Raw genomic sequence first — 26384 nt, forward strand, 5'->3', positions numbered from 1 at the left:
GTGTTCCAAAGTCATTTCACACATTTGCACATAGTGTTTGGGGTTGCTACTATGGGTAACTACTATTAACCTTTGAATGCATTTTATGTACTTAACTAGAGAGGGTAACTTTATTTTTAACTGCTTGTGTCTGAAAATCTCTACCTTTTAATTGGAGTGCTTAGTCCACTTAAATTTATGTAACTAGTCCTATGATTAGATTTATTTTAACACTACCATCTTGCTCTTTGTTTTCTATTTGTCTCATTTGTTTATTTCTTTTTACTCCTTTTCTTTTGGATCAATCAAGTATTTCTTAGTATCCCGTTTTATCTCCTCTATGGTCTTTTTATTTATTTATTTAAAATATTTATTTATTTGGCTGCCTGGGGTCTTAGTTGTGGCAGGCGGGCTCCTTAGTTGCGGCTCGTGGGCTCCTTAGTTGTGGCATGCATGTGGGCTCTAGTTCCCTCACCAGGGACCAAACCTGGGCCCCCTGCATTGGGAGCATGGAGTCTTATCCACTGTGCCATCAGGGAAGTCCCTCTATTGTCTTTTTTGTTTGTTTGTTTGTTTTTTGTTTTTTGTTTTGTTTTTTTGCGGTACGCGGGCCTCTCACTGCCGTGGCCCCTCTCGCCACAGAGCACAGGCTCTGGACGCGCAGGCCCAGCGGCCATGGCTCACAGGCCCAGCCGCTCCACGGCATGTGGGATCTTCCCGGACCGGGGCACGAACCCGTGTCCCCTGCATCAGCAGGCGGACTCCCAACCACTGCGCCACCAGAGAAGCCCTATTGTCTTTTTAGCTTTACTTTTGGTCTTATATTTTTGTTTAGCGGTAACCTTAGCATATCATAGTCTAGAATTAATTTTATGCTGTTCTATATATAATGTTAGAACTTATAAAAGTTCTAATGTTAGAACTTAAAAAAATACATCTCCATTCACCCACCTCTGACAGTTTTACTTCTACATATCATATATACCCATAATACGCTAAGCAACCATTTTCTTCTAAAGAAACAAAAAAGGCTTTTATATTTACCTTTTCCTGCACTCTTTTCCTTTGTGTAGATCCAAGTTTCCATCTAATATCGTTTCCTTTCGCCCTAAAAAACTTCATTTACTCTTTCTTGTATCCCAGGACTCCTGGTGATGAATTCTCTCAGCTTTTTGTTTTTCCTTTTTAAAGGATATTTTTGCTGAGATGTAGAATTTTATTTCAGTGGATAATTTTTCTTTCAGCACTTTAAAGATATCATTCCATTGTCTTCTGGTTTGCATTTTTTTTAAAGTGAAAGCAACAGTCATTTTTATCGTTATTCCCCTGCATGTAATGTGTCTTTTTCTTCTCTGCTGCTCTAAGATTTTTTTGCTTAATCGTTTGTTTTTAGCGATTTGACCATGATGAACCTGGGTATGGTTTTGTATATTTTTCTTGTGGTTCATTGAACTGTGTGGATCTGTGGACTGATCTTTTTTCATCATATTTAGAAAGTTTTTCTCTTTTCTTCATATATTATTTCTCTGCCCTAATTTTTTTCTCATTTTTTCTGGAACTCCAAATTCACGTTTGACCACTTGATATTGTCCCATCATTTATTGAGGCTTTGTTCATTTTCTCAAACTTCTGTTCTCTTTGTGCTTCAGTTTGCATAGTTTCTATTGGCCTGTTTTCAAGTTCAGTGGTATTTTTTTCCCTGCACTGTCCAATCTATTGTAAGCTTATCCATTTCTCTGATGAGATTTTCCATTTGTTTGCTCATTATGCCCATCTTTTCTTTTAAATCCTTGAACATATTTATAATAACAATTTTAGAGTCCTTGTCTGTTAATTCTAACATTTATGTCATATCTTTTTTTTTTTTTTTTTTTTTTTTTTTGCGGTACGCGGGCCTCTCACTGCCGTGGCCCCTCTCGCCACAGAGCACAGGCTCTGGACGCGCAGGCTCAGCGGCCATGGCTCACGGGCCCAGCCGCTCCGTGGCATGTGGGATCCTCCCGGACCGGGGCACGAACCCATGTCCCCTGCATTGGCAGGCGGACTCCCAACCACTGCGCCACCAGGGAAACCCTATGTCATATCTTGATCAAAATTTTTTGCTGCTTTGTATTTTTTAAGGTTTTGTTGTATGCACAAACATTGCTCAGTGTTTGAGAGTATGAGTTACTCTATCATCTTCTGAAAAGTGTTGAGTTTTGTTTTGTTAAACAATTAACTTAATCTAGCCTGGCTAGATTGTGTTGGATTTAGACTTTTTAGGGTGGATCCAGAGTGGCCTTTACTCTTGGGCTATAGTACTAGTGGACTTTCTAGGGCCTCAGCTGAAGGCCTGGAGTGTTCAGCCAAATCGGTTCAGAACTTAAACATCTCTCAGTACTGTGTAACCTCAGGAATCTTTCTTTGGCTCACAGTCTCCGTTGTTCTCTGCCAAGTCTTCTTGTCCTGTGCATTATCAGGTTTGTATTTGACCAAAGACTTAGTGATACTTCTAGGCAGATTTTGGGGGATTTCTGCTCTTCACAGGTCCTCTCACCTACCCTGCCCTCAAAATTCCAGCCCTTTAGCAGTTCTGAATTCTAATTGCTATTTCCTCTGCCCAGTGAGACTGCAGCTGTTTCCTTGGACTCTGCGTCCTTATGCCATGCCTGAAAATGCTCCTGGGTAGAAATCTGGGATGGATTTTGTGTTTATCTCATTTGTTTTCTATCTCCCAAGTTTCACAGCCCTGTGCTGTCTCTTGTCCAGTGCCTAAAAACAGTTGCTTCATGTATTTTGCTGAGTTGTATGATTGTTTGTGGTAGGGAAGTAAGTCTGATAATCATTACTGCTCCTATCCAGAACGTGAAGTTTTGCCGAAGGAATTTAGTGGAAACTGCCAAGCCAGTTTCAAAGTTTGTACAGATGAGTTAAATGTGTGAGAATAGCCACGAAAAAAATGACCAGAAAAAATTGGAAGAAATTTGTTTAACCAGCTCTCAGAACACAGTATAAAGCTATAGAAATTAAAGTGTGGTGATCACGGTACCGTGTTAGGAAAATAGGTTATAGAAAGCTCAGATGCAGATCCATATATGTTTTTTGATAAAGATGGCATTTCCAATCAGTGGGGAAATGGATGAATAGTTATTTAAAATGTTAAGATAATATTAAAGAGTTATTAAGCTTTATTTACAATAGCCAGGACATGGAAGCAACCTAAGTGTCCATAGACAGATGAATGGATAAAGTAGATGTGGCACATATATACAATGGAATATTACTTAGCCATAAAAAGAAACGAAATTGAGTTATTTGTAGAGATGTGGATGGACCAAGAGTCTGTCATACAGAGTGAAGTAAGTCAGAAAGAGAAAAACAAATACTGTATGCTAACACATATATATATGGAATCTAAGAAAAATGGTTCTCAAGAACCTAGGGGCAGGACAGGAATAAAGACACAGACGAAGAGAATGGACTTGAGGACACGGGGAGGGGGAAGGGGAAGCTGGGATAAAGTGAGAGAGTGGCATGGACATATATACACTACCAGCTGTAAAACAGGTAGCTAATGGGAAGCAGCCACATAGCACAGGGAGATCATCTCGGTGCTTTGTGACCACCTAGAGTGGTGGGATAGGGAGGGTGGGAGGGAGACACAGGAGGGAGGAGATATGGGGATATAGGTATATGTATAGCTGATTCACTTTGTTATACAGCAGAAACTAGCACAACAATGTAAAGCAATTATACTTCAATAAAGATGTTAAAAAAAGAGATAATATTAAATAATTACTTAATATATTAAAATAGTTGTTTTAGATGTAGTTAAGATAATTATGTTTCTATTTGGAAAAATTTAAAGCCGGATCTATATTGCACACCACACATTTACAAAAATTGTAGATGAATTAAACAACTAAACATTAAAAATAGTCTAAGTGATACTGCTTTTCCTTCCAATGCATGGACAGCATATTTAAATGAATGTAGAGGGTCAACAGAGCAATTATTTCTCCCTTAAGTATTTGAATTTTAAATGTGCCATGGACTTGAGTAATTAAAATTCTGTGTCTCTCTCTGAGCCTAGTACTTATTATGAGTTTGTCCCTGGAGTCCAGACCTACTCCATGTGGCACAGAGATGGTGCCCATTAGTGTAAGAAGGGATGAGTAGCTATGTTTTCTGGACTAACTATCGTTTATGATCATACATCTTGATTCACAGAAATATTTCATATTTTTAAGGTATGTCATCTATTGGGAGATATATTCATACTTTAAAAATATAAATTACTCTAGTCTTTTTAGAAATCAATTTGAAAAATATATCAGGAGTCTTTGTGGCAGTGAGTCCACAACTGTAAATCTATCGTAAATAAATACTCTTTTGTATTTAAAGGAAAAAGCTTTGTATTTAAAGATATTGCTTTCAGTGTAATTTGTAATGATGAGAAACTGGAAATAACCAAGTTTTCCAAATAAAGAAAGCTGGTTTAAAAAATTTAGATTATTATTTAGCCATTTAAAAGAGAATATATGTAAGTAGTGACATAAAAACGTGTTTATGTGTGGGGTAAGAAGGGCAAAATTCAGAGCTCATGATTCTAATATAAAAGATCTGTACATGGACAAAGATAAAGTACCTACATACATCAAATATTACATGATTTTGTTTGGGTGCTGGCACTGTGGACTTTTTTTACTTACTATATTTCCCAGTTTTTTTAAACAAGCAATTTGTCTTTAACGAGTAATGAAGAAAACATGCATCATTTGAAATATCTACATATGCAGGTTGAGAAATATTTATTTTTAATGGCAGATGAATTTTTCTGAAAGTTCAAATTGTTATAATCCTGTATTTTAAAAAATAATGTGTGTTGTGGGATAACTTATGTTTCTTTAGGTGTCCTCAGGCAAAAAAAAGTAGCGGCTAATGAACGACTTTTCCAACTTTGTTTTTCTAGCATTAATTTTAGGGGGGAAATCTGACCTTGGTTTTCAGTGTTTGGTAGTGTTACAAGTGATCTTTGATCATCTGAATTGCAAAGATTTTTCTTTATTGCAGTAAACTATACGTAATATAAAATTTACCATTTAACCACTTTCAAGTATACAGTTCAATAGCATTAAGTACGTATATGTTGTGCAAATAATTGCAAAGATTTTAAACATCAGCGTTCATTGGCTGATGAGAATCCCCTTGAAAAGTTTTTTAATGCCCTACATATTTACTGAGGACCTACTCAGTACCATATACTGTGCCTGGGGATACAGCAGTGAGTGAATAAGACAGATGTTTTTTCTCTCTTCTTGGAGTTTACCTTCTCTTAGGGAAGCAAACAGAATAATTGGTTGTAAGTGTGACTGTGAGCTACTCTAAGATGCATACTGGAGAGCAGACCTACGGGGGGGAGGAGTTCAGGAAAGCTTTTCCTGAGGAAGTGACCCTGAGCAGAGACTTGAAGGATGAGTAAAATCCCCTTAGGTATTTAAAACTAGATAAAGAGGGCTTCCCTGGTGGCGCAGTGGTTAAGAATCTGCCTGCCAATGCAGGGGACACGGGTTCGAGCCCTGGTCCCGGAAGATCCCACATGCCACGGAGCAACTAAGCTCGTGTGCCACAACTACTGAGCCTGTACTCTAGAGTCTGTGAGCCACAACTACTGAGCCCACATGCTGCAACTACTGAAGCCCATGCACCCTAGAGCCCACGCTCCACAACAAGAGAAGCCACCACAATGAGAAGGCCACGCACTGCAACGAAGAGTAGTCCCTGCTCGCCACAACTGGAGAAAGCCTGCACACAGCAACGAAGACCCAATGCAGCCAAAAATAAGTAAATAAAATAAATTAAAAAAAAAACTAGATAAAGAGTAGGGAGCGGTGTTTGAAGCAAAGGGAACAGCATGTGAGGGAACACCTGAGGCAAGAGAAAGACCCGAGAGAAGAGGGGTGTGGTGCCAGGAAGAGTAAGGTGATGGAGATGAAGAGACAGGAGGGCAGGTCCTGGAGGACCCGGGAAGCAGTGGGAAGGGTGTCGCTTTTTCCCAAGGGAAATGTGAAACCACCGAAAGGTTTTAATCAGAAAAAATTTATTTAAGATCTAAAGATCACTTTTATTGATTGTGGAGAATGGAATGTCAGCAGGGCCTGTTATGGTTGGAAGAGAAAGGGCCTGATAATGGATTGGAACGTGGCAGCAAGTGGAAGAGAAAGGAATCAAGCTTGGCTCCTAGGTTTCTGTCTTGAGAAACCATCTACTGAGAAAAGGAACGCTGGAGGAGCAGTTCGGGATGGAAGATAATGAGTTCAGATTTGGACAAGTTCAGAGTCAGAGGTGCCTGCAGGATATCCAAGAGGAAACGCTTAGTAGGCAGTTGTACTTGTGGGTGGAAATCCCGGGAGAGGAGTCTGGGCGTGTAAATGGTAAATGACCCAGCAATAATTAGCATGTTTCATGGCATACTTAAATCTTCTTATGTCTCTTTCATCTGCTTTTTGTCTCTCAGCAGTTACAGGGATGAATCCGGTTACTGCGATCAACAGACGGTTTCTCCTGTAATGCTGACCACCACTTAAAAAGCATAACCGTTTTGCTTATTGCCTTGAATTTCACCTTCACTATGTAAACCCAAAATCCCATCAAAGCAAACTCTGAGACTGCCAATTTTTTTTGTTTTTTAATGAGTCTATGAAAGTTTTAGGCCTGAATGCAATCCAGAATTTCTCATTATCCAAATAGAAAATGGTGGCCAGGGTGGTTATGAGTTTCACAAGGTTACATAGCTGGGCAGTTGCAAAATTGGCTTTAGAATTCAGGACTCTGTACCGACTGGGTAGTCTTATTTCCACTGCTTTTTACTGCTTTCCCCTCCTATTGAATAGCTGCTGGCTTCAGAGTACCACTTACTAATGATTTGTTTCTTAAGGGACATGGAACAGTGCCTACCCTGGTCTCAGAGCCCTGAGGGCCAGAAATGTAGGGTTTTTTTTTTTTTTTGAGAGTATTTTTCTTTCTGTATTTCCTTCATTCTTTCCTTCTCTCCCACGATTCCCTTTCTATCCTCCCTTATTTTTAATTTCTTTTCTTTTTTTTACCCTGCCCCCCTTCCCCCCCGACCAGAGGTGGAGCTGGTGAGTGTGGCTGACATTGGATGCTAAATAGATATCCTTCAGCCCCTGGAGTCCAGGTTGGTCCTCAGGGACGATATCTAGTTCCTAAATGTGGCGTATCTAACTCCCAAATTAGTCTTCTGTGTCCTCCTCCTGTTTGGAGGGCTGACGGTTGAGTCACAGGCTCTCATCTCAGAAGGCTGAGCCCTTCCTCCATGCAGCTGAGTGTCTGGCAGGGATGGGGGCTGTGTGCCCTCCTTGTCCCTCCCCCACCAGCTTTATTAAGATATAATTGACATATAACCGTGTATAAGCGTAAGGTGTACAATGTGGTGATTTGATACATGCACGTATATATTGTGTTTTTATAGACTATTTAGTCTAATGATAAGAGATAGCCAAATGAAAATTTTGATTTCTTATGAAAGCACTTTAAAACTTCTCAGGGTTCATGGACATGTTTGGCTCGTTAGTGAGCGAATAACTCAGTGACTGTGCTTATGGACATATAATTTTATATGTAGTTTCAGGAACTCCATAGATTCAAAGCTAAAGAACTCCTGTTACATAACTTGGGCTACTCTCAAGGACATGTGAACCAATTTTTCTACAAAAACGTTCAAGAATTCCCTCATTTTCTCCAGAGGGTACCAGTACATTTTAAAGGCTTGAATAGGAAGTAGTTAACTTTGCAGATGCCTTACAGACAGTTCACGTCTGCTGATCCATTAGTCACTGTTGACTAATGTGACATCCATCTTCTTGACACACTTGCTGGAAGTTTTAAAAGGTGGTTAGGTGGTACTGAATTAGAGTGTTAGAAATTTTTTTTATGTCTTGATAGAAATTTTATATCCTCTTAACATGCTTCAAATTAATAACCCCATCAGATGTTGTTTGAGCCCTGACAAAAAAAGGACTATGCTTTCCTGATCAAAGTCAGGGCAAAGAGAAGCCTGTTTTATTGGCACGAACCTATTTCTGATGTATCTAATTAAAAATAAAAGGGAGGAGAAGATACAAACCGCCGTCCTCACTTTCAACCCCTCCAAAGGCGAAAAGAGCCGACAGAGAGTTTATGCGGGGATTATACACAGTGTCCAGAGCAAGTGAGAGGCCCTAACCCTGAGCCCCGCTTTGGTCGTGCAGAGGGGGGAGGTAGAAATGCCCCCCCTCAGGCACCGCCTTCTTTCATCCCAGTTGGCTTCTCCACTCCCCACTTATCTGAGGTTCACATTCCCTTCATTTCTCTAGTGCTGGGGAAATCTCTCCCAGGCTATGGCCACTCCTGCTTAGGATGAATTTCTGGCTGGTCAAGATACCTTCTTTTCCTTAATTCACAAGTTTCTTTAAAATCCTGTTTCTTCTGGTAACTAATTGGCACCTTTTTGTTACCAACTCTGTTCTTACCATTATCTAAAATTATATTATTTGTGTGCCCTCCCTCCTTCCTAGTATGAAAGCCTCATGAGAGTAGGGGTCTTAGCAGTCTCCTTCACTGTGGTATTCCTATTACCTAGGCCAGTGACCAGTGCCTGGTTCTGGCAGGTGCTCAGTAAATATTCGAATGAGCCAATGAATGACTATCTTCCCCATAAACTCCTCAAGGACGCTGATCGGGTATGGCAGCAGACACACAGATTTTTATTAAAGGATTGTCTAGTGGTTAGCCTATCAGGCAGAGCCCAGTGATATAGCCTCCTAAGAGTATTGCCTGTGGTTTTTCTCCACTTTAGAACTTTCTGTGGTTACACAAGCCACACAGAACTTCCTGTGCTCTACTTTGGCCGGTAAAAGAAACTTTCCTTTCTGTCAGAGACTTAAACAGAGTGGCCGAGAGATCTGGCTCTGGAGCCAGACTGCCTAGTTCACATCTTCCTGGCTGTGTGACTGGCAGTTACTGACCCTTTGTGTGCCTTGGTTTATTCATCTGTAAATTGAGGCCGGCAATAGCAATTGTTTTGTAAGGTTATTCTGAGGATTAAATGAGTTGCTACAGGTAAAGTGTTAAGAACCATTCTAGGACACAGATGCTCAGTAAATGTTTACAGGATAATGATGATGATGGTGGTGGTGGTGGTATTTGGCCAATAATATCATAGAATGAGTATATTTGTACTTTGTTTTTAACCTAATCCTTCCATTCTATTACATTTTTTTCATCATTGCTTTCCTAAAATGTCAGAATCAACTCATCTAGAAATATTCTTATCATTTAGAATGCTCACATTAAATAATTTTTTAAAAGAGAGCTTATTAATAAACACAATTTGATTTCTTACATTAGTTGTTTACAATTACTATGCAAAGTTTATTTTCATGGGGATACTGAATAGGTTTTTCTTCCCCAGTATCTATACAAAATAAGTTACATCTGTTTGGAGCATTTCTGTAAAACTGTCTTTCATATTTGAATCTTCCTCACATATTTTCCTAAAGGAAAAAATTAATAAAATATTATGATAAAATCAAGCTGAACTGCCCAGTGGAAGATATTTCCTTGCAAGTTTATTTTCTTGAATGTTTAAAAACAATTTCACATAGAATTTAATTATGCATCTATGTTGCTTTTAAAATATGGTGAATTCATAAATTCCAGATTGAAAGTTTCTGTTAGGAACGATTATTTGTCAACCAACCTTAAGAATGGGAGGGGTAGGGGAGGGGACAGTGAAAAAGCAAAAAGAAAAACCTTCACTTATAATCCACACCCTTAGTTAATGACTTTTATAGTAATCTGGGCAGAGAGGGAAACTACAAATAAAATTGAAATATAATCGGTCTATGACCTAAATTTTTTTGGGTTTTGTTATTGCTAAAATATTAATAGCAAAATTACTGTTCATAGTTTCTTTGTTTTTTTTAATTTTTGAATTTTATTTATTTATTTTTATACAGCAGGTCCTTATTAGTCATCAATTTTATACACAACACTGTATACATGTCAATCTCAATCGCCCAATTCATCACACCGTCATGACCACCCCTTCACTGCCCGCTGCTTTCCCCCCTTGGTATCCATATGTTTGTTCTCTACGTCTGTGTCGCAATTTCTGCCCTGCAAACCGGTTCATCTGTACCATTTTTCTAGGTTCCACATATATGCGTTAATATACGATATTCGTGTTTCTCTTTCTGACTTATTTCACTCTGTATGACAGTCTCTAGATCCATCCACATCTCTACAAATGACCCAATTTCATTCCTTTTTATGGCTGAGTAATATTCCATTGTGTATATGTACCACATCTTCTTTATCCATTCGTCTGTTGATGGGCATTTAGGTTGCTTCCATGACCTGGCTACTGTAAAGAGTGCTGCGATGAACATTGGGGTGCATGTGTCTTTTTGAATTATGGTTTTCTCTGGGTATATGCCCAGTAGTGGGATTGCTGGATCATATGGTAATTCTATTTTTAGTTTTTTAAGGAACCTCCATACTGTTCTCTATAGTGGCTGTATCAATTTACATTCCCACCAACAGTGCAAGAGGGTTCCCTTTTCTCCACACCCTCTCCAGCATTTGCTGTTTGTAGATTTTCTGATGATGCCCATTCTAACTGGTGTGAGGTGACACCTCATTGTAGTTATGATTTGCATTTCTCTAATAATTAGTGATGTTGAGCAGCTTTTCATGTGTTTCTTGGCCATCTGTATGTCTTCTTTGGAGAAATGTCTATTTAGGTCTTCTGCCCATTTTTGGATTGGGTTGTTTGTTTTTGTAATATTGAGCTGCATGAGCTGTTTATATATTTTGGAGGTTAATCCTTTGTCCCTTGCTTCGTTTGCAAATATTTTCTCCCATTCTGAGGGTTGTCTTTTCATCTTGTTTATGGTTTCTTTTGCTGTGCAAAAACTTTGAAGTTTCGTTAGGTCCCATTTGTTTATTTTTGTTTTTATTTCCATTACTCAAGGAGGTGGATCACAAAAGATCTTGCTGTGATTTATGTCAGAGTGTTCCTCCTATGTTTTCCTCTAAGAGTTTAATAGTGTCCAGTCTTACATTTAGGTCTCTAATCCATGTTGAGTTTATTTTTGTGTATGGTGTTAGGGAGTGTTCCAATTTCATTCTTTTACATGTAGCTGTCCAGTTTTCCCAGCACCACTTACTGAAGAGACTGTCTTTTCTCCATTGTATATCCTTGCCTCCTTTGTAGTAGATTCGTTGACCATAGGTGTATGGGATTATCTCTGGGCTTTCTATCTTGTTCCATTGATCTCTGTTTCTGTTTTTGTGCCAGTACCATATTGTCTTGATTACTGTAGCTTTGTAGCATAGTCTGAAGTCAGGGAGTCTGATTCCTCCAGCTCCATTTTTTTCCCTCAAGACTGCTTTCGCTCTTTGGGGTCTTTTGTGTCTCCATACAAATTTTAAGATTTTTTGTTCTAGTTCCCTAAAAAATGCTATTGGTAATTTGATAGGGATTGCATTCAATCTGTAAATTGCTTTGGGTAGTGGAGTCATTTTCACAATATTGATTCTTCCAATCCAAGAACATGGTATATCTCTCCATCTGTGGGTATCATCTTTAATTTCTTTCATCAGTGTCTTATAGTTTTCTGCATACAGGTCTTTTGTCTCCCTAGGTAGGTTTATTCCTAGGTATTTTATTCTTTTTGTTCCCGTGGTAAATGGGAGTGTTTCCTTAATTTCTCTTTCAGATTTTTCATCATTAGTGTATAGGAATGCAGGAGATTTCTGTGCATTAATTTTGTATCCTGCAACTTTACCAAAGTCATTGATTAGCTCTAGTAGTTTTCTGGTGGGATCTTTAGGATTCTCTATGTATAGTATCATGTCATCTGCAAACAGTGACAGTTTTACTTCTTCTTTTCCAATTTGTATTCCTTTTATTTCTTTTTCTTCTTTGATTGCTGTGGCTAGGACCTCCAAAACTATGTTGAATAATAGTGGTGAGAGTGAACATCTTTGTCATGTTCCTGATCTTAGAGGAAAGGCTTTCAGTTTTTTACCATTGAGAATGATGCTTGCTGTGGGTTTGTCATATATGGCCTTTATTATGTTGAAGTAGGTTCCCTCTATGCCCACTTTCTGGAGAATTTTTGTCATAAATAGGTGTTGAATTTTGTCAAAACCTTTTTCTGCATCTATTGAGATGATCACATGGTTTTTATACTTCAGTTTGTTAATATGGTGTATCACGTTGACTGATTTGCATATATTGAAGAATCCTTGCATCCCTGGGATAAATCCCACCTGATCGTGGTGTATGATCCTTTTAATGTGTTGTTGGATTCTGTTTGCTAGTACTTTGTTGAGGATTTTTGCATCTATATTCATCAGTGATATTGGTCTGTAATTTCCTTTTTTTGTAGTATCTTTGTCTGGTTTTGGTATCAAGGTGATGGTGGCCTCAAAGAATGAGTTTGTGAGTGTTCCTTCCTCCGCATTTTTTTGGAAGAGCTTGAGAAGGATGGGTGTTAGCTCTTCTCTAAATGTTTGATAGAATTCACCTGTGAAGCCATCTGGTCCTGGACTTGTGTTTGTTGGAAGATTTTTAATCACAGTTTCAATTTCATTACTTGTGATTGTTCTGTTCCTATTTTCTATTTCTTCCTGGTTCAGTCTTGGAAGGATATACCTTTCTAAGAATTTGTCCATTTCTTCCAGGTTGTCCCTTTTATTGGCATAGAGTTGCTTGTAGTAGTCTATTAGGGTGCTTTGTATTTCTGTGGTGTCTGTTGTAACTTCTCCTTTTTTATTTCTAATTTTATTGATTTGAGTTCTCTCCCTCATTTTCTTGATGAGTCTGGCTAACGGTTTATCAATTTTGTTTATCTTCTCAAGGAACCAGCTTTTAGTTTTATTGATCTTTGCTATTGTTTTATTTGTTTCTATTTCATTTATTTCTGCTCTGATCTTTATGATTTCTTTCCTTCTGCTAACTTTGGGTTTTGTTTGTTCTTCTTTCTCTAGTTCCTTTAGGTGTAACATTAGATCATTTATTTGAGATTTTTCTTGTTTCTTGAGGTAGGCTTGTATAGCTATAAAGTTGCTTCCCTCTTAGAAGTGCTTTTGCTGCATCCCATAGGTTTTGGATCATCATGTTTTCATTGTCATTTGTCTCTAGGTGTTTTTTGATTTCCTCTTTCATTTCTTCAGTGATCTCTTGGTTATTTAGTAACATATTGTTTAGCCTCCATGTGTATGTGTTTTTTACATTTTTTTCCCTGTAATTGATTTCTGATCTCAGAGCGTTGTGGTCAGAAAAGATGCTTGATATGATTTCAATTTTCTTAAATATACTGAGGCTTGATTTGTGACCCAAGATGTGATCTATCCTGGAGAATGTTCTGTGCGCACTTGAGAAGAAAGTGTAATCTGCTGTTTTTGGATGGAATGTCCTATAAATATCAATTAAATCTATCTGCTATTGTGTCATTTAAAGCTTCTGTTTCCTTATTTTTTTTCATTTTGGATGATCTGTCCATTGGTGTAAGTGAGATGTTCAAGTCCCCCACAATTATTGTGTGACTGTCGATTTCCTCTTTTATAGCTGTTAGCAGTTGCCTTATGTATTGAGGTGCTCCTATGTTGAGTGTATATATATTTATAATTGTTATATCTTCTTCTTGGATTGATCCCTTGATCATTATGTAGTGTCCTTCCTTGTCTCTTGTAACATTCTTTGTTTTAAAGTCTATTTTATCCGATATGAGTATTGCTACTCCAGCTTTCTTTTGATTTCCATTTGCGTGGAATATCTTTTTCCATCCCCTCACTTTCAGTCTATATGTGTCCCTAGGTCTGAAGTGGGTCTCTTGTAGACAGCATATAGATGGGTCTTGTTTTTCTATCCATTCGGCAAGCCTGTGTCTTTTGGTTGGAGCATTTAATCCATTCACGTTTAAGGTAATTATCTATATGTATGTTGCTATGACCATTTTCTTAATTGTTTTGGGTTTGCTTTTGTAGGTCCTTTTGTTCTCTTGTGTTTCCCACTTAGAGAAGTTCCTTTAGCATTTGTTGTAGAGCTGGTTTGGTGGTGTTGAATTCTCTTAGCTTTTGCTTGTGTGTAAAGCTTTTGATTTCTCCATCGAATCTGAATGAGATCCTTGCAGGGCAGAGTAATCTTGGTTGTAGGTTCTTTCCTTTCATCACTTTAAGTATATCATGCCACTCCTTTCTGGCTCGTAGAGTTTCTGCTGAGAAATCAGCTGTTAACCTTATGGGAGTTCCCTTCTATGGTATTTGTCATTTTTCCCTTGCTGCTTTCAGTAATTTTTCTTTGTCTTTAATTTTTGCCAGTTTGATTACTGTGTGTCTCGATGTGTTTCTCCTTGGGTTTATCCTGTATGGGACTCTCTGTGGTTCCTGGACTTGGGTGGCTATTTCCTTACCCATGTTAAGGAAGTTTTCGACTGTAATCTCTTCAAATATTTTCTTGGGTCCTTTCTCTCTCTCTTCTCCTTCTGGGACCCCTATGATGGGAATGTTGTTGTGTTTAATGTTGTCCCAGAGGTCTCTTAGGCTGTCTTCATTTCTTTTCATTCTTTTTTCTTTATTCTGTTCTGCAGCAGTGAATTCCACCTTTCTGTCTTCCAGGTCATGTATCCATTCTTCTGCCTCAGTTATTCTGCTATTGATTTCTTCTAGTGTAGTTTTCATTTCAGCTATTGTATTGTTCATCTCTGTTTGTTTGTTCTTTAATTCTTCTAGGTCTTTGTTAAACATTTCTTGCATCTTCTCGATCTTTACCTCCATTCTTTTTCCGAGGTCCTGGATCATCTTCACTATCATTATTCTGAATTCTTTTTCTGGAAGGTTGCCTATCTCTACTTCATTTAGTTGTTTTTCTGGGGTTTTATCTTGTTCCTTCCTCTGGTACATAGCCCTCTACCTTTTATCTTGTCTGTCTTTCTGTGAATGTGGTTTTTGTTCCACAGGCTGCAGGACTGTAGTTCTTCTTGCTCCTGCTCCATAGTTTCTTAATAGTCTAAAATTTTTCATTTTCTTTTCAGCCTTCTGCTCTTCTATCTCCATTCTAAAAAGGCATTTAAGAGAGAAAAAGAACCTTGGAAAGGATTTTAAAGGGAGAGAGAGTATAAAAGCAGTAGACAAGATGTCTGAGAATTTTCTCATTTGTTTTTTAATGGGGCATATGGATAATAGGTATGTCCGTGAAGGAACTTCAGTTTTGTAAAAATGAGTTGTCCTATTTTCAGTCTGTTGGAGCTCTCTGGCCTCCCCAAATCCAGGGAGTTACAGGTTTGGGGAGTTGGTTCTTTTGTTGATGATAGCATTCAATTTTAATTCTCAACACACCAGTTCTTTTCTTACAAAAAGCCTCACTGTAGAGTTGGTAGGATGAGTAATAGATGCTCTCTTGGGTCATATGGATAACACCAGAAAATGACAGTAGAAAGAAATAGAGAATACTTTTAAAAAACAAGGTACTTGGGGCTTCCCTGGTGGCGCAGTGGTTGAGAGTCCACCTGCCGATGCAGGGGACATGGGTTCGTGCCCCAGTCTGGGAGGATCCCACGTGCTGCAGAGCAGCTGGGCCCATGAGCCATGGCTGCTGAGCCTGCGCGTCCAGAGCCTGTGCTCCACAAAGGGAGAGGCCACAACAGTGAGAGGCCTGCATACTGCAAAAAAACCCAAAAAACAAAAAACAAGCTACTTGGCTTGGAAGCAGTGCAGACCTCAGACAGAAACTACCTTGAAACTAAATTATTTAAATATAAAAGAATAAAAGGTTAAAAGACTCTCGGTTAGTCTGTATAGTATATTTTCATCTTTTTAATGGTCTATCAGTGTCATTCGTTGTTCTTATTTTTAGTTGGAAAAGATGTTGGTAGCAGAATAGGAGTTTGCTGCGTGGTGTGCTAACACTGGCACTAGGGTATTTAGTATGTACATGTATGTTGTGTATGTCATGGTGGGGGTGGGGGTGTTTGTCAGGAGCCTTCCACAAAAATTATCTTTCTTATGCTTTCCAGGTTTTCACCTGATGGAAGACTAATTGTATCATGTAGTGAGGATAAAACTATTAAAATCTGGGATACCACAAATAAGCAATGTGTTAATAACATCTCAGATTTTGTTGGGTAAGTCCATTCTCTTTTTGCATTTATATGGGTTAGTTTGCTACGGAGACATTTAATTATTACAATTCAAAAAAAGAAATGAGAGTAAAGAGAAATAAAAATATTAGACCATCTTATTCTTTCCTCCTAGGTTTGCAAATTTTGTGGATTTTAACCCTAATGGTACATGCATAGCTTCAGCAGGTTCTGATCATACCGTGAAAATCTGGGATATAAGAGTGAACAAGTTACTCCAGCATTATCAAGGTAACAATTTCCATAACAAAATTCAGTTGTAAAATGGGCTCCTCTAGGAAGTTCTTATGCTGACAGACTATCCTTCTCAGTGTGGCTTGGCCCTCTTAATGAGAAAGATGGGCTGACTTTGAACTGACTAGAGAAGAGTTAGCCCCTCTCAGCAGCATGGTTCAAGGAGCTGGAGTAGAGGCCAGCGTGCAGAAGGGGGCGGAGGGACCCTAAAAATGATGCCAGGGCTGTAAAAAAAAAAAAAGAAAAGAAAAGAAAACAGGTTACTGTAAGATTTTCAAACTTTGGTTATCTGCTTTGTATAAGAATCCAGGATAAGGCTTCCCTGGTGGCACAGTGCTTGAGAGTCCGCCTGCCGATGCAGGGGACGTGGGTTCGTGCCCCGGTCCAGGAAGATCCCACATACCACGGAGCGGCTGGGCCCGTGAGCCATGGCCGCTGAGCATGCGTGTCCAGAGCCTGTGCTCCACAACGGGAGAGGCCACAACAGTAAGAGGCTCGCGTACCGCAAAAAAGAAAGAATCCAGGATAGAAATTGACTCAGAAGGAGATACCTGAGCACAGATAGGTGTTATAACTGGTAGAAAACAACATCCTACTGTGCCCATATATTGAAGTTAAAAGAGAAATGAATTGATTTCTTAGTGTATATTAGATTTATATTAAATCCACATTTCCCTTTCTTAATAACTATAATGTAGGAGACACTGTGCTAAATCCTCACAACAGCCCTAAGAGGTATTACTATTACATCCGCTTTAAAGATAAGGAAGCTGAGGCTTAAAGGGGCTAAGTTACTTGCTAAAATAGGAATAGAACTGACATGGGACTTTCTGTTTATAAAGTACATTTTTATAAAATACAGTGATGAACAAACTTTTGATCGCTGTGTTATACTGCCTCCTATTGGAAGGAGGTTGTCCAGAAATGAATTCTCAAGCTGGCAAGACTGCCCTTTCCAAATATATCTCCATACTCTTCACTCCTTGTCCCAAGCAGCTATCTGGTTATTAAATTTAGTTTAAGGCTAAGATGTATACCTTATGTGAGCTGGTGGTGATCAATGGTTGCTTATATTGGTAATATATCTGAAGATTTTATAGTTATGTGTTTGTTTATTAAGATCATTCTTCCATGACACACTCTCATTTGTAAAGCTATTCTGTCTCGTGAGCTATGTGGAATTTTGGTTGCTGTGGAGACATTGCCCCTAACTGATTCTTGCTTTCAGCCTAGTATTGCTAATAGGGTAAAGGGGCATCTCTAGAATTAAGAATTATTCTCTGAACTTTTTGCTTTAATTTTCTACAAATCAGTTCACAGCGGTGGAGTTAATTGTGTGTCATTCCATCCTTCGGGTAACTATCTCATCACTGCTTCTTCAGATGGTATGCTTAAGATTCTGGACCTCTTAGAAGGAAGGCTCATATATACACTTCAAGGACATACGGTATGAACACTAAGATTTTTGCTTCTTCAATAATATCTCTTGGGCTTCCCTGGTGGCGCAGTGGTTGAGAGTCCGCCTGCCAATGCAGGGGACACAGGTTCGTGCCCCGGTCCGGGAAGATCCCACATGCCGCGGAGTGGCTGGGCCCGTGAGCCATGGCCGCTGAGCCTGCGCATCCGGAGCCTGTGCTCCGCAATGGGGGAGGCCACAACAGTGAGAGGCCTGCATACCGCAAAAAAAATAAAAAAAAAAAAAAAAAAAAAATAATATCTCTTTAAAAGTTTTGATCCATTTTATTATATGGCTTTATTATTTTTCCAAGTGTAGCACACACTGCTGCTATCACAATGTTGTTTTTTTTTTTGCTTCCAAGGCTATGTTTTTTATTTTTAAATAAATATTTTTTATCTTTAAATAAATATTATTTATTGTAAGTCATGTCAAAATCAATGTGTATCTTTCAGTGGACATTAACTTAATCCTCTACTGCTGTCTTCCTCAGTATATTATATAGGTTTGACTGGTTAAATGGTGATGGATACCTGTTTTTCTTACTTCTGATCTTTCCCCTCATGTGGAGGCTGTCCCACTAGCTTTGACCCTCTTAGCCTCCACACCCCCTCACTCTCTCCTTTCACTAATCTGATTGGCAAGTTTAGAAGGAGAAATTTGACAAGTCGAGCCCAATGCCCTCTACTCTTGGGAGCCTGTGCCTGTCCATATGGTTTTCCTCTGATATTTCTTGTGGGGAGGCCTGCCCTTGTCCAGCCTTGCCTGTGACTGGGTACTCAAATCTGACTCATTCTGGGATTCAGTTCTAGAAAGCCCAGTTGCCCACAGATAAAGCCACATTTTCTCTTTATAAGCCTTCATCAGTAAGAAAAATAATATTTCTTTTGTCTTATTTTTCAATTGTTTTAGGAACCCAGTGGGGAAGTGGGGTGCTATTTATTGAGCCTATTCAATCACACACACACACACACACACACAAACACACATATACACTAGTATATAATGTACCAAAGAAAAACGTTTTAAGTGTAGAAACTATCTTTCCTTTCTGGGTAAATATTCAAACTTCTCTAAATTTTTTAGAATGCATCCTCTTTTTTTTTTAAATAAGATGTACTAGGTACTTCCTTCTAACCAAGTATAAGTTATTTATATCCAGAAATAGAATGGGTTTTGTGGTCTAAGGGAGTTTTTTTTTTCTGCCTTCATGTATCCTGCCGGACTTCCTGCTTGCTTTATCATTTGTTCTGCAGCTGTGTTAGAGTGAAGCAGAAAAGACACTAACCAGCTCAGATGTATGTGTACCCATGGATTTAGGCTGGATGAACAACAAATAAAAGTGGCCAAGGATTAAAATATCCATGGAAGAAGGACTGAGTAATAGAAAAAAGAGAAATAAAATAATTTAGGAGAAAAGCACTACACACGAAGATGGTATTTTTCAGTCTGGAGGTGAAGGTGTTTATGAGGCTATAATAACCTGAGTCTGTGGGATGGTCTACTTGAAAAATATAAGATGTTTTCCCCCCAAGATTTTCTTTTATAGATTAAGGACATATTAAAAACAAACAGTATACGACTATTTTTGAAATAAGGAATATTTACTCTTATCTTGACTGAACATTGACCTAGAGGTCATGTTGTGACTGTGCCGGGTATAGTCTTGTCCAGCTCCACAGCCATGGCTCCATTTCCTGTTCCTGTTACCTCTCACCCAGATCATTGCAGTAACTTCCTAACTGCCCTGCAACCGTTTGTTCTGACTCCAACGCATCATTCTCACAATCGTGATACCAATTTTCGTCAATCACAGCTCTTCTATCCATGTCCTGCTCTTAAAACTTTGAGTGGCTCAATGTTGCCCACATGAAGGGAGAACTCGGCAAAGCCTGCTGTGGTCAGGAAATGAGCTTTGTTCGTACAGCCTCATTCCCATCACCTACAGAATTATCATTCAGTTTCTGCTAGTGATTTGTTGAATAAAGAATCCAAAGCCAGAAAACCTTAACAGAAATTCTTCCTAACTTACCTATGCCCAAGCTTTTCTTTAAAGGGGCGAAAAGTGTATTTTCTCATTTTTATTAGTATCTCTTTTTTCACTTAGTGTCATTTATAGATGTTTTAATGTAATTGGGTTGATTCTTTGATTCTCTTTGCCTGCATAAGTTGCTAACAGCTGGATATGTTCTCAAGACATTGCATAAATAGTCTGCACAAGTTAGGATGAAAAATTAATACTCACGGCCCTCTTGGCCATGAGAACACATTACCAAGCAAGTTTTTCTTTTATCTCCCTTTATTTCTTAGGGACCTGTCTTCACTGTTACATTTTCAAAAGGTGGAGAGCTGTTTACATCAGGAGGTGCCGATGCACAGGTTTGTAAATCTCTCGGCTCCCTCTTTGATTTGGTTAGGGGAATGGAATCTGAGACCTCAGCTAAGATTTTTACAACCAGCTAGTTTGTAGATGTTAGGATGATTATCAATGAGTTTATATTTTAATTTAGTGCCAGGAAGTCTGCTATCTCGTAGCTGAAATACTGCCAGTTCTGATAGTTTTTGGAACTCAAATAGTAGTTATTTTCTTTTGCTCATCTTTACACTTAATTATAATACATAAAACTGACACTTACTGAATACCTAATATTGGTGTGGCCCTTTCACTTGAATTATTGCCTCATCTATGGTCTGTATGCCTTGTTTTTCAAATGTTGATTAAGCTCCTTGAGGATAGTAAAATTAAATTGTTTGTATAGCAAATCTGCATTTATTTGAAATGACCAAAAGTCATTCAGAGCCAGATTTATTGAATAAGGTGGACAGTAAAGCCAAAAACATGATTTGGGGCTTTGGGAGAAATAAAAGAGGATTTTAAGGTAATAAGTTATTTTCTTAATATGAATTTTAAACTGGACATAAAGGCAATTTGAAATGCTAAATCTCTCCTTATCACCCTTTAAAAAAAAAAAGTGTTGAGATGTAACATTGTCAGAATATATATCTAGCCTTCCTATTTTGAGAGACCATTCTATATATTCATTTAAAAAAAATTTTACTTCGACTGCTTGTACATGCAAGTCAATAACTGCCAACCTGATTAATTTTTATAGGTCTTATTATGGAGGACTAACTTTGATGAACTGAATTGTAAAGATGTTATTAAAAGAAACCTCAAAAGATTACACTTTGATTCACCACCACATCTTCTCGATATCTACCCAAGGACACCACATCCCCAGGAGGGAAAAATTGAAACTGTTGAAGTGAGTACTTTGTGCATATTTGTCCTACCATTTGTTAAGTGTACACTTTGGGGCTATTGGTCAACTAGATGCTTGAAATTATACTTAATTAGATGAAACCTAGTCCTGCTTTAAAACAGCAGCACTTCAAGAAACAATTATTTTCACTAATAAAATAAAACTATAAATAAGGCAGTGTGTAATAGTACTAAAGCCTCTCATATTTGCTTCTTGAAGATTTAGAAATAAAACTTAAAAATTGTGTTAATAATAATGGAAATGAGCAATCAAATCTAAGACCTCTGATGACTGTAAAGTCTGAGCTGGCTTCGTATTCTAGACATGTTTAGGGAGCTCATGTGATGGCTGTCATGAGAACAGGGCTGAAGGGCAAGAATTTTTAGAGCAGTTACTGAAATTAGTATCTTGAAGCCCTTTTACAACAAAAAAATAAAATAAAAGGTCTTATGAACAGTAAAAAAAGAGACTTAAGCATTAAACCTAATAGTTACGACCAGTTTACTGTTTGCCAACATATATTTTCAAGTATATAATCTGTTTAGCTGTACTTTTTTGTTGGCAAGTTCCCTTAGGTCCTATAGATTGAAATGTTCTTCTACTGTCTTCAAAGAAAAAAGTTCTGTCTTTGCGGGGTACTTTGCTGGTATTAGTCTATTTCTTTCCATTTTGCATGATTCTTTTTTTTTCTTCCTTTTGCTGGCTTGTGGGATCTTCGTTCCCCAACCAGGGATTGAACCCGGGTCCACAGCAGTGAAAGCGCCGAATCCTAACCACTGCCGGGGAATTCCCATTGCATGATTCTTCTTAAGTTCTTTTTTCTCTCAGAAAGAGCAGATATCAGGAATCACTATTATCTGTTCATCTGAATTTTTTTTCCAATCACTGGCAGAGTCTCTTTGCTTTTCAAGTAGATGTTTTAAAATTCTTAAGATATTATTCCTGAGTGGCAGTTCACAGCCACCTCCTGCTTGTTTTTCATGCTGTGGTTCCAGACCCCCTTCTGTGGTCTCTGGGTCCCTTACCCCATGTCAGTTCTTTAATTTTGGTTTCCTTGGTCTTAGCCTTTTCTCTTACCTCACGTATTTCTTTTAGTCTCAGGTTTTGTGTATGTGTGTGTGCATGTGCACGCACACATAAATTTAAGTTTTTAAAACTTTTAATTCTTTTAGACTGTTTTTTAGATTTTGTTTAATCTAGCCACATTTTGGGGATTTCTTTCCTTGTTTTTCAATGGTAGCGTTTATTTTCAGTTCTTTGCTCTAATTTGTGTCCTCTCCAACTTCCGACCATCTTTCCAGACCTTCCAAATAAAGTGTTTACCATTGTGCTTTACTACATCTTCATGCCACTTATTGTATTATCATTTCCCCCTCTTTCATTTCTTTGAAAGAAAGAATGTAATGTAATTTGTGGTTCACCACGTTTTTGTTCCAGTTTCTGCAATTATGGATGCATTTGTTGATCCCCTGTGATCCCATGCATTCACATCAAATATATGTGAAAGATATTTTAACTTGAGTTTTCTTCTCTTGTTTTACCTAAGCCGGTTTTATTGACTCCTGGTGTTTTTTGTTCTAGTATTTCTGTAGCTTAGCTGGGCCTGATCAGCACCATTGCTGCTGCCCTCTCATCCGCTTAGCCACCGACCTGTCCAGTGTGGTCGGTGACAGCTGCAGGCTGAGCCCAGGTCTCCTTACTCCTAAGTCAGTGATACATCCATGGCATCACACTGCCTCAGCGCCGGGGACTCAAGCCGTTTTCTCTGTGATGTACTCTCAGCCCCAGCTCACTTAAGAGTGCTAGACTTTCTTTAAAGTGTCAACAAGTTCTCTGAGTAGCTCTTCTCTGACAGTGCAGCCAGAAAGCAGTAAAACCAGCTGGGTTGCTTTCTATGGCTAGGTCAAGATGACCCAGGCCATGCAGAGCCACCCTCAACCCATATTTTTCACATATACCCTTAAAAAATCTATTAAAAACTGGCTTTTCATCTTGGAGTTACACCTCAGTTACACTATACAGAATCTTGAACGCTGTGACTGAATTACGTTTGTTGCCTTAAGAAAGTCAGCCTCTGTGTACAGTTTAAATTATCTGTACGCACTCATACATACTCACTGAATGGGGACTGAAATAAACTTATAGTAGCAACTGTAGTATCTATCATTTATCTACCACAAACATTTTAGAAAATGGCACTTCTGAGAAAGTGAATGTCGGTTTCTAATCCTAGGGGATCAGAGACCAATTCATAAAGAGTCGTGATCCATTTCTTTCCCTTTTCTTAGTTACAGAAGATGATTGGGGGAACCAATGCTCTGTCTTCCTAAGCATAAACAAGTAATCATGATTTACCACTCTAAATATGGCTTGTATACAGGACAGTGATGAGAGAAATGTCCTGAGAGAGTATACAGATTGTGCACATAGATATTCTCTACAACCCTACTTACTATTTTTATTATTCATATTTACCAAAAGGCTTGGTTCTTACTAGATGCCAGTACATAATAGAGAGTATTGAACATTTATTAAATATCAGTTACTACCTGGGCACGTTACATTTATTATCTGCTTAAATTAAGTATACAGTATGACTTAATATTTGTCAAACTTCAGATTTTGTGACCTGAAATGCCAGAGATTTTATGATATAGGATTCTACAAATGAACAACCAACTGTTCATTTTTTTTCCCCTTAAAATCTCTTATAATAAAACAAGGGTGTAAAGTTTTCTGGACAGAGAACATCTTTAATATTATGAATAAATAGTTATTAAATATCAAATTATTTTTTAAAGACTTTAAAGTAATGTCTGTGAATCCCTCATAGAGTCAAAAGACTATACATTTTTAAATATCATTTAGAATAGAATAGTATGAATCAGAACTTGTACTGTGCTCATTTAAGATTAGCAAATTTTTGAAATACTAAATTTGATGGATTAGATTTTTTTTTCAAAGCTTTAGGCAAGGTCAGCTTACATATGTTACTTTGGAAATATTTGGAAACTAGTAAACTTTTTTTTTTTTGAGGTCAGAATTCCTGATTAAAGGAATAAAAATGTATTATTAGAAGATGTGAAATAAATGGCATCTAAATGATCTAATTTCCCCAGCTTTCTCTTTTTACAGTAACCACGAGTGTTTCATTTCTGAGTTTGAAGTAACATAGCTTTCCTATGATTTGTATTTTATTGTGTTTTCTGTGAGGCTCATTTGAATCACATATAATCTTAGTCTTCTGGGTGAAATTATTTGGCCTTTTGCAAAAGCCATCCATTTGCCAGCCTTAAAGTTGTCACTTGTTTGAAGGTGGGGAATCCTGTGGAGTCTTAGACCTTGGGTACCAGCTGACTACAGATATAAATTACTAATTCCTACACAGATAGAGAGGGTGATAGCCAGATTGCTTTTACAATAAATGAGAGATGAAGGCCACATGAAAGAAGGCAGGAAGCATGAATTCCTTTCCCTTGCTGTGTCACACCCCTCCCCTGTCCTTTCTGCTCATCTAACTGCGGAGCCTTTGTAACGCTCCTGGCCTGGGCACTCTGTCTTAATTAAAACATAAGACCAACTTCTTTCTTTTTTTGGTGGGAAAGAAGCCCACTTTTAAAACAAGGTATCTTAACCCTGCCTGCATTGCGCAATGGCACATCACTAATTTGTGCTGACTTTGTCTTCTTCAGACCGTCACGAGCTGGACTGCATAGTCCAGCCGCCCAGACAAAACCAAACTTTCCTTCTTGAAGGAGGAACTAACTTAATGCGTGTGCCTGACACTTTTCTCCCAAGCAGTTCCCTACCCTTTTGCATATTTTAATGGGAAGACATAGAGCCATTCTAAGGGATGGTGGTAGGTCTTGGTGACAGAAAGGCATCAAAATAACTATTTTAGGAGAGTTGCTGAATATTGTAGGAAGGGGTAATGGTTCGTTTGTTAAAAAGAATTTGTTAATAAAATAATTGTTTTGGGCTTCCCTGGTGGAGCAGTGGTTGGGAGTCCACCTGCCGATGCGGGGGACGCGGGTTCGTGCCCCAGTCCGGGAGGATCCCACATGCCGCAGAGCAGCTGGGCCCGTGGGCCATGGCCGCTGGGCCTGCGCGTCCGGGGCCTGTGCTCCGCAGCAGGGGAGGCCACAGCAGTGAGAGGCCCGTGTACCGCAAAAAAATAATAATAATAAATAAAATAAATAAAATAAATAAAAATAAAGTAATTGTTTTGATGGCTTCTAATTTTGTAATGGCCACTTGAGATTACCTTAATCTACACATTGCATAGGAAATTCTGTACATTGATCAGGAAGGAAGACTTCCTTTAACTTAACCAAATATTTATATAATGATATTTTATGGTAGTCCGGCCACGATTCATAGTTGAAAACTACAAGTGATCAATTTGAGTCTTGGAGTCTGAGATTGGGTTTTATCTCAACCTTCTATTAAGGTTGAAACATTATAATTTATGATTAAAAAAGTGACCACTCCTCTATCAGTTTTGTATTTTACTTCTAGCTGTACTATATGTCTACACTGTTTTGGACCTCAAAAACTGTTCTTCAGAGATTACATAATAATAATAGCAGTAATAATACTTATATCTAACACATGCAACATTTTTCTAATAGCCTTACACAAATTGTCATTAAATCTTCCTTAAAACTCTATAAAGTGAGCACCATTTTTATCCCATGAGAACTTGAGGCACATGTGAATTAAATCTTTTTTAATTTTTAAATTTTATTTTATTTATTTTTTATACAGCAGGTTCTTTTTCTTTTTCTTTTTCTTTTTTCTTTTTTTTTTTTTTTTTGCAGTATGTGGGCCTCTCACTGTTGTGGCCTCTCCCGTTGTGGAGCACAGGCTCCGGACGCGCAGGCTCAGCGGCCATGGCTCATGGGCCCAGCTGCTCCGCGGCATGTGGGATCTTCCCGGACCGGGGCACAAACCTGTGTCCCCTCCATCGGCAGGCGGACTCTCACCACTGCGCCACCAGGGAAGCCCAGCAGGTTCTTATTAGTCATCATTTTATACACATCAGTGTATACATGTCAATCCCAATCTCCCAATTCATCACACCACCACCCCCCCCACACACACACAGCTTTCGCCCCTTGGTTTCCATGCGTTTGTTTGTTCTCTACGTCTGTGTCTCAGTTTCTGCCCTGCAAACTGGTTCATCTGTACCATTTTTCTAGGTTCCACATACATGCGTTAGTATACGATATTTGTTTTTCTCTTTCTGACTTACTTCACTCTGTA

At 38.5% G+C, this 26384-nt stretch overlaps 1 protein-coding gene across 3 annotated transcripts in view; it reads left to right on the forward strand.

Moving 5' to 3' along the window:
* The window catches only part of POC1B (POC1 centriolar protein B), a 109178-nt gene that overhangs the window by 32930 nt on the left and 49864 nt on the right, over positions 1-26384 (forward strand). For all 3 annotated transcript variants that reach the window (XM_081248398.1, XM_081248396.1, XM_081248397.1), the window contains 5 exons: positions 16044-16151; positions 16282-16397; positions 17714-17847; positions 20167-20235; positions 20970-21122. In XM_081248398.1, the coding sequence (XP_081104524.1) occupies positions 16044-16151; positions 16282-16397; positions 17714-17847; positions 20167-20235; positions 20970-21122 (580 nt within the window). The remainder of the gene's footprint in view (positions 1-16043; positions 16152-16281; positions 16398-17713; positions 17848-20166; positions 20236-20969; positions 21123-26384) is intronic.

The sequence above is a fragment of the Mesoplodon bidens genome, assembly GCF_964165515.1.
Source record: "Mesoplodon bidens genome assembly, chromosome: 11".
Classification (NCBI taxonomy): Eukaryota; Metazoa; Chordata; class Mammalia; order Artiodactyla; family Ziphiidae; genus Mesoplodon; species Mesoplodon bidens.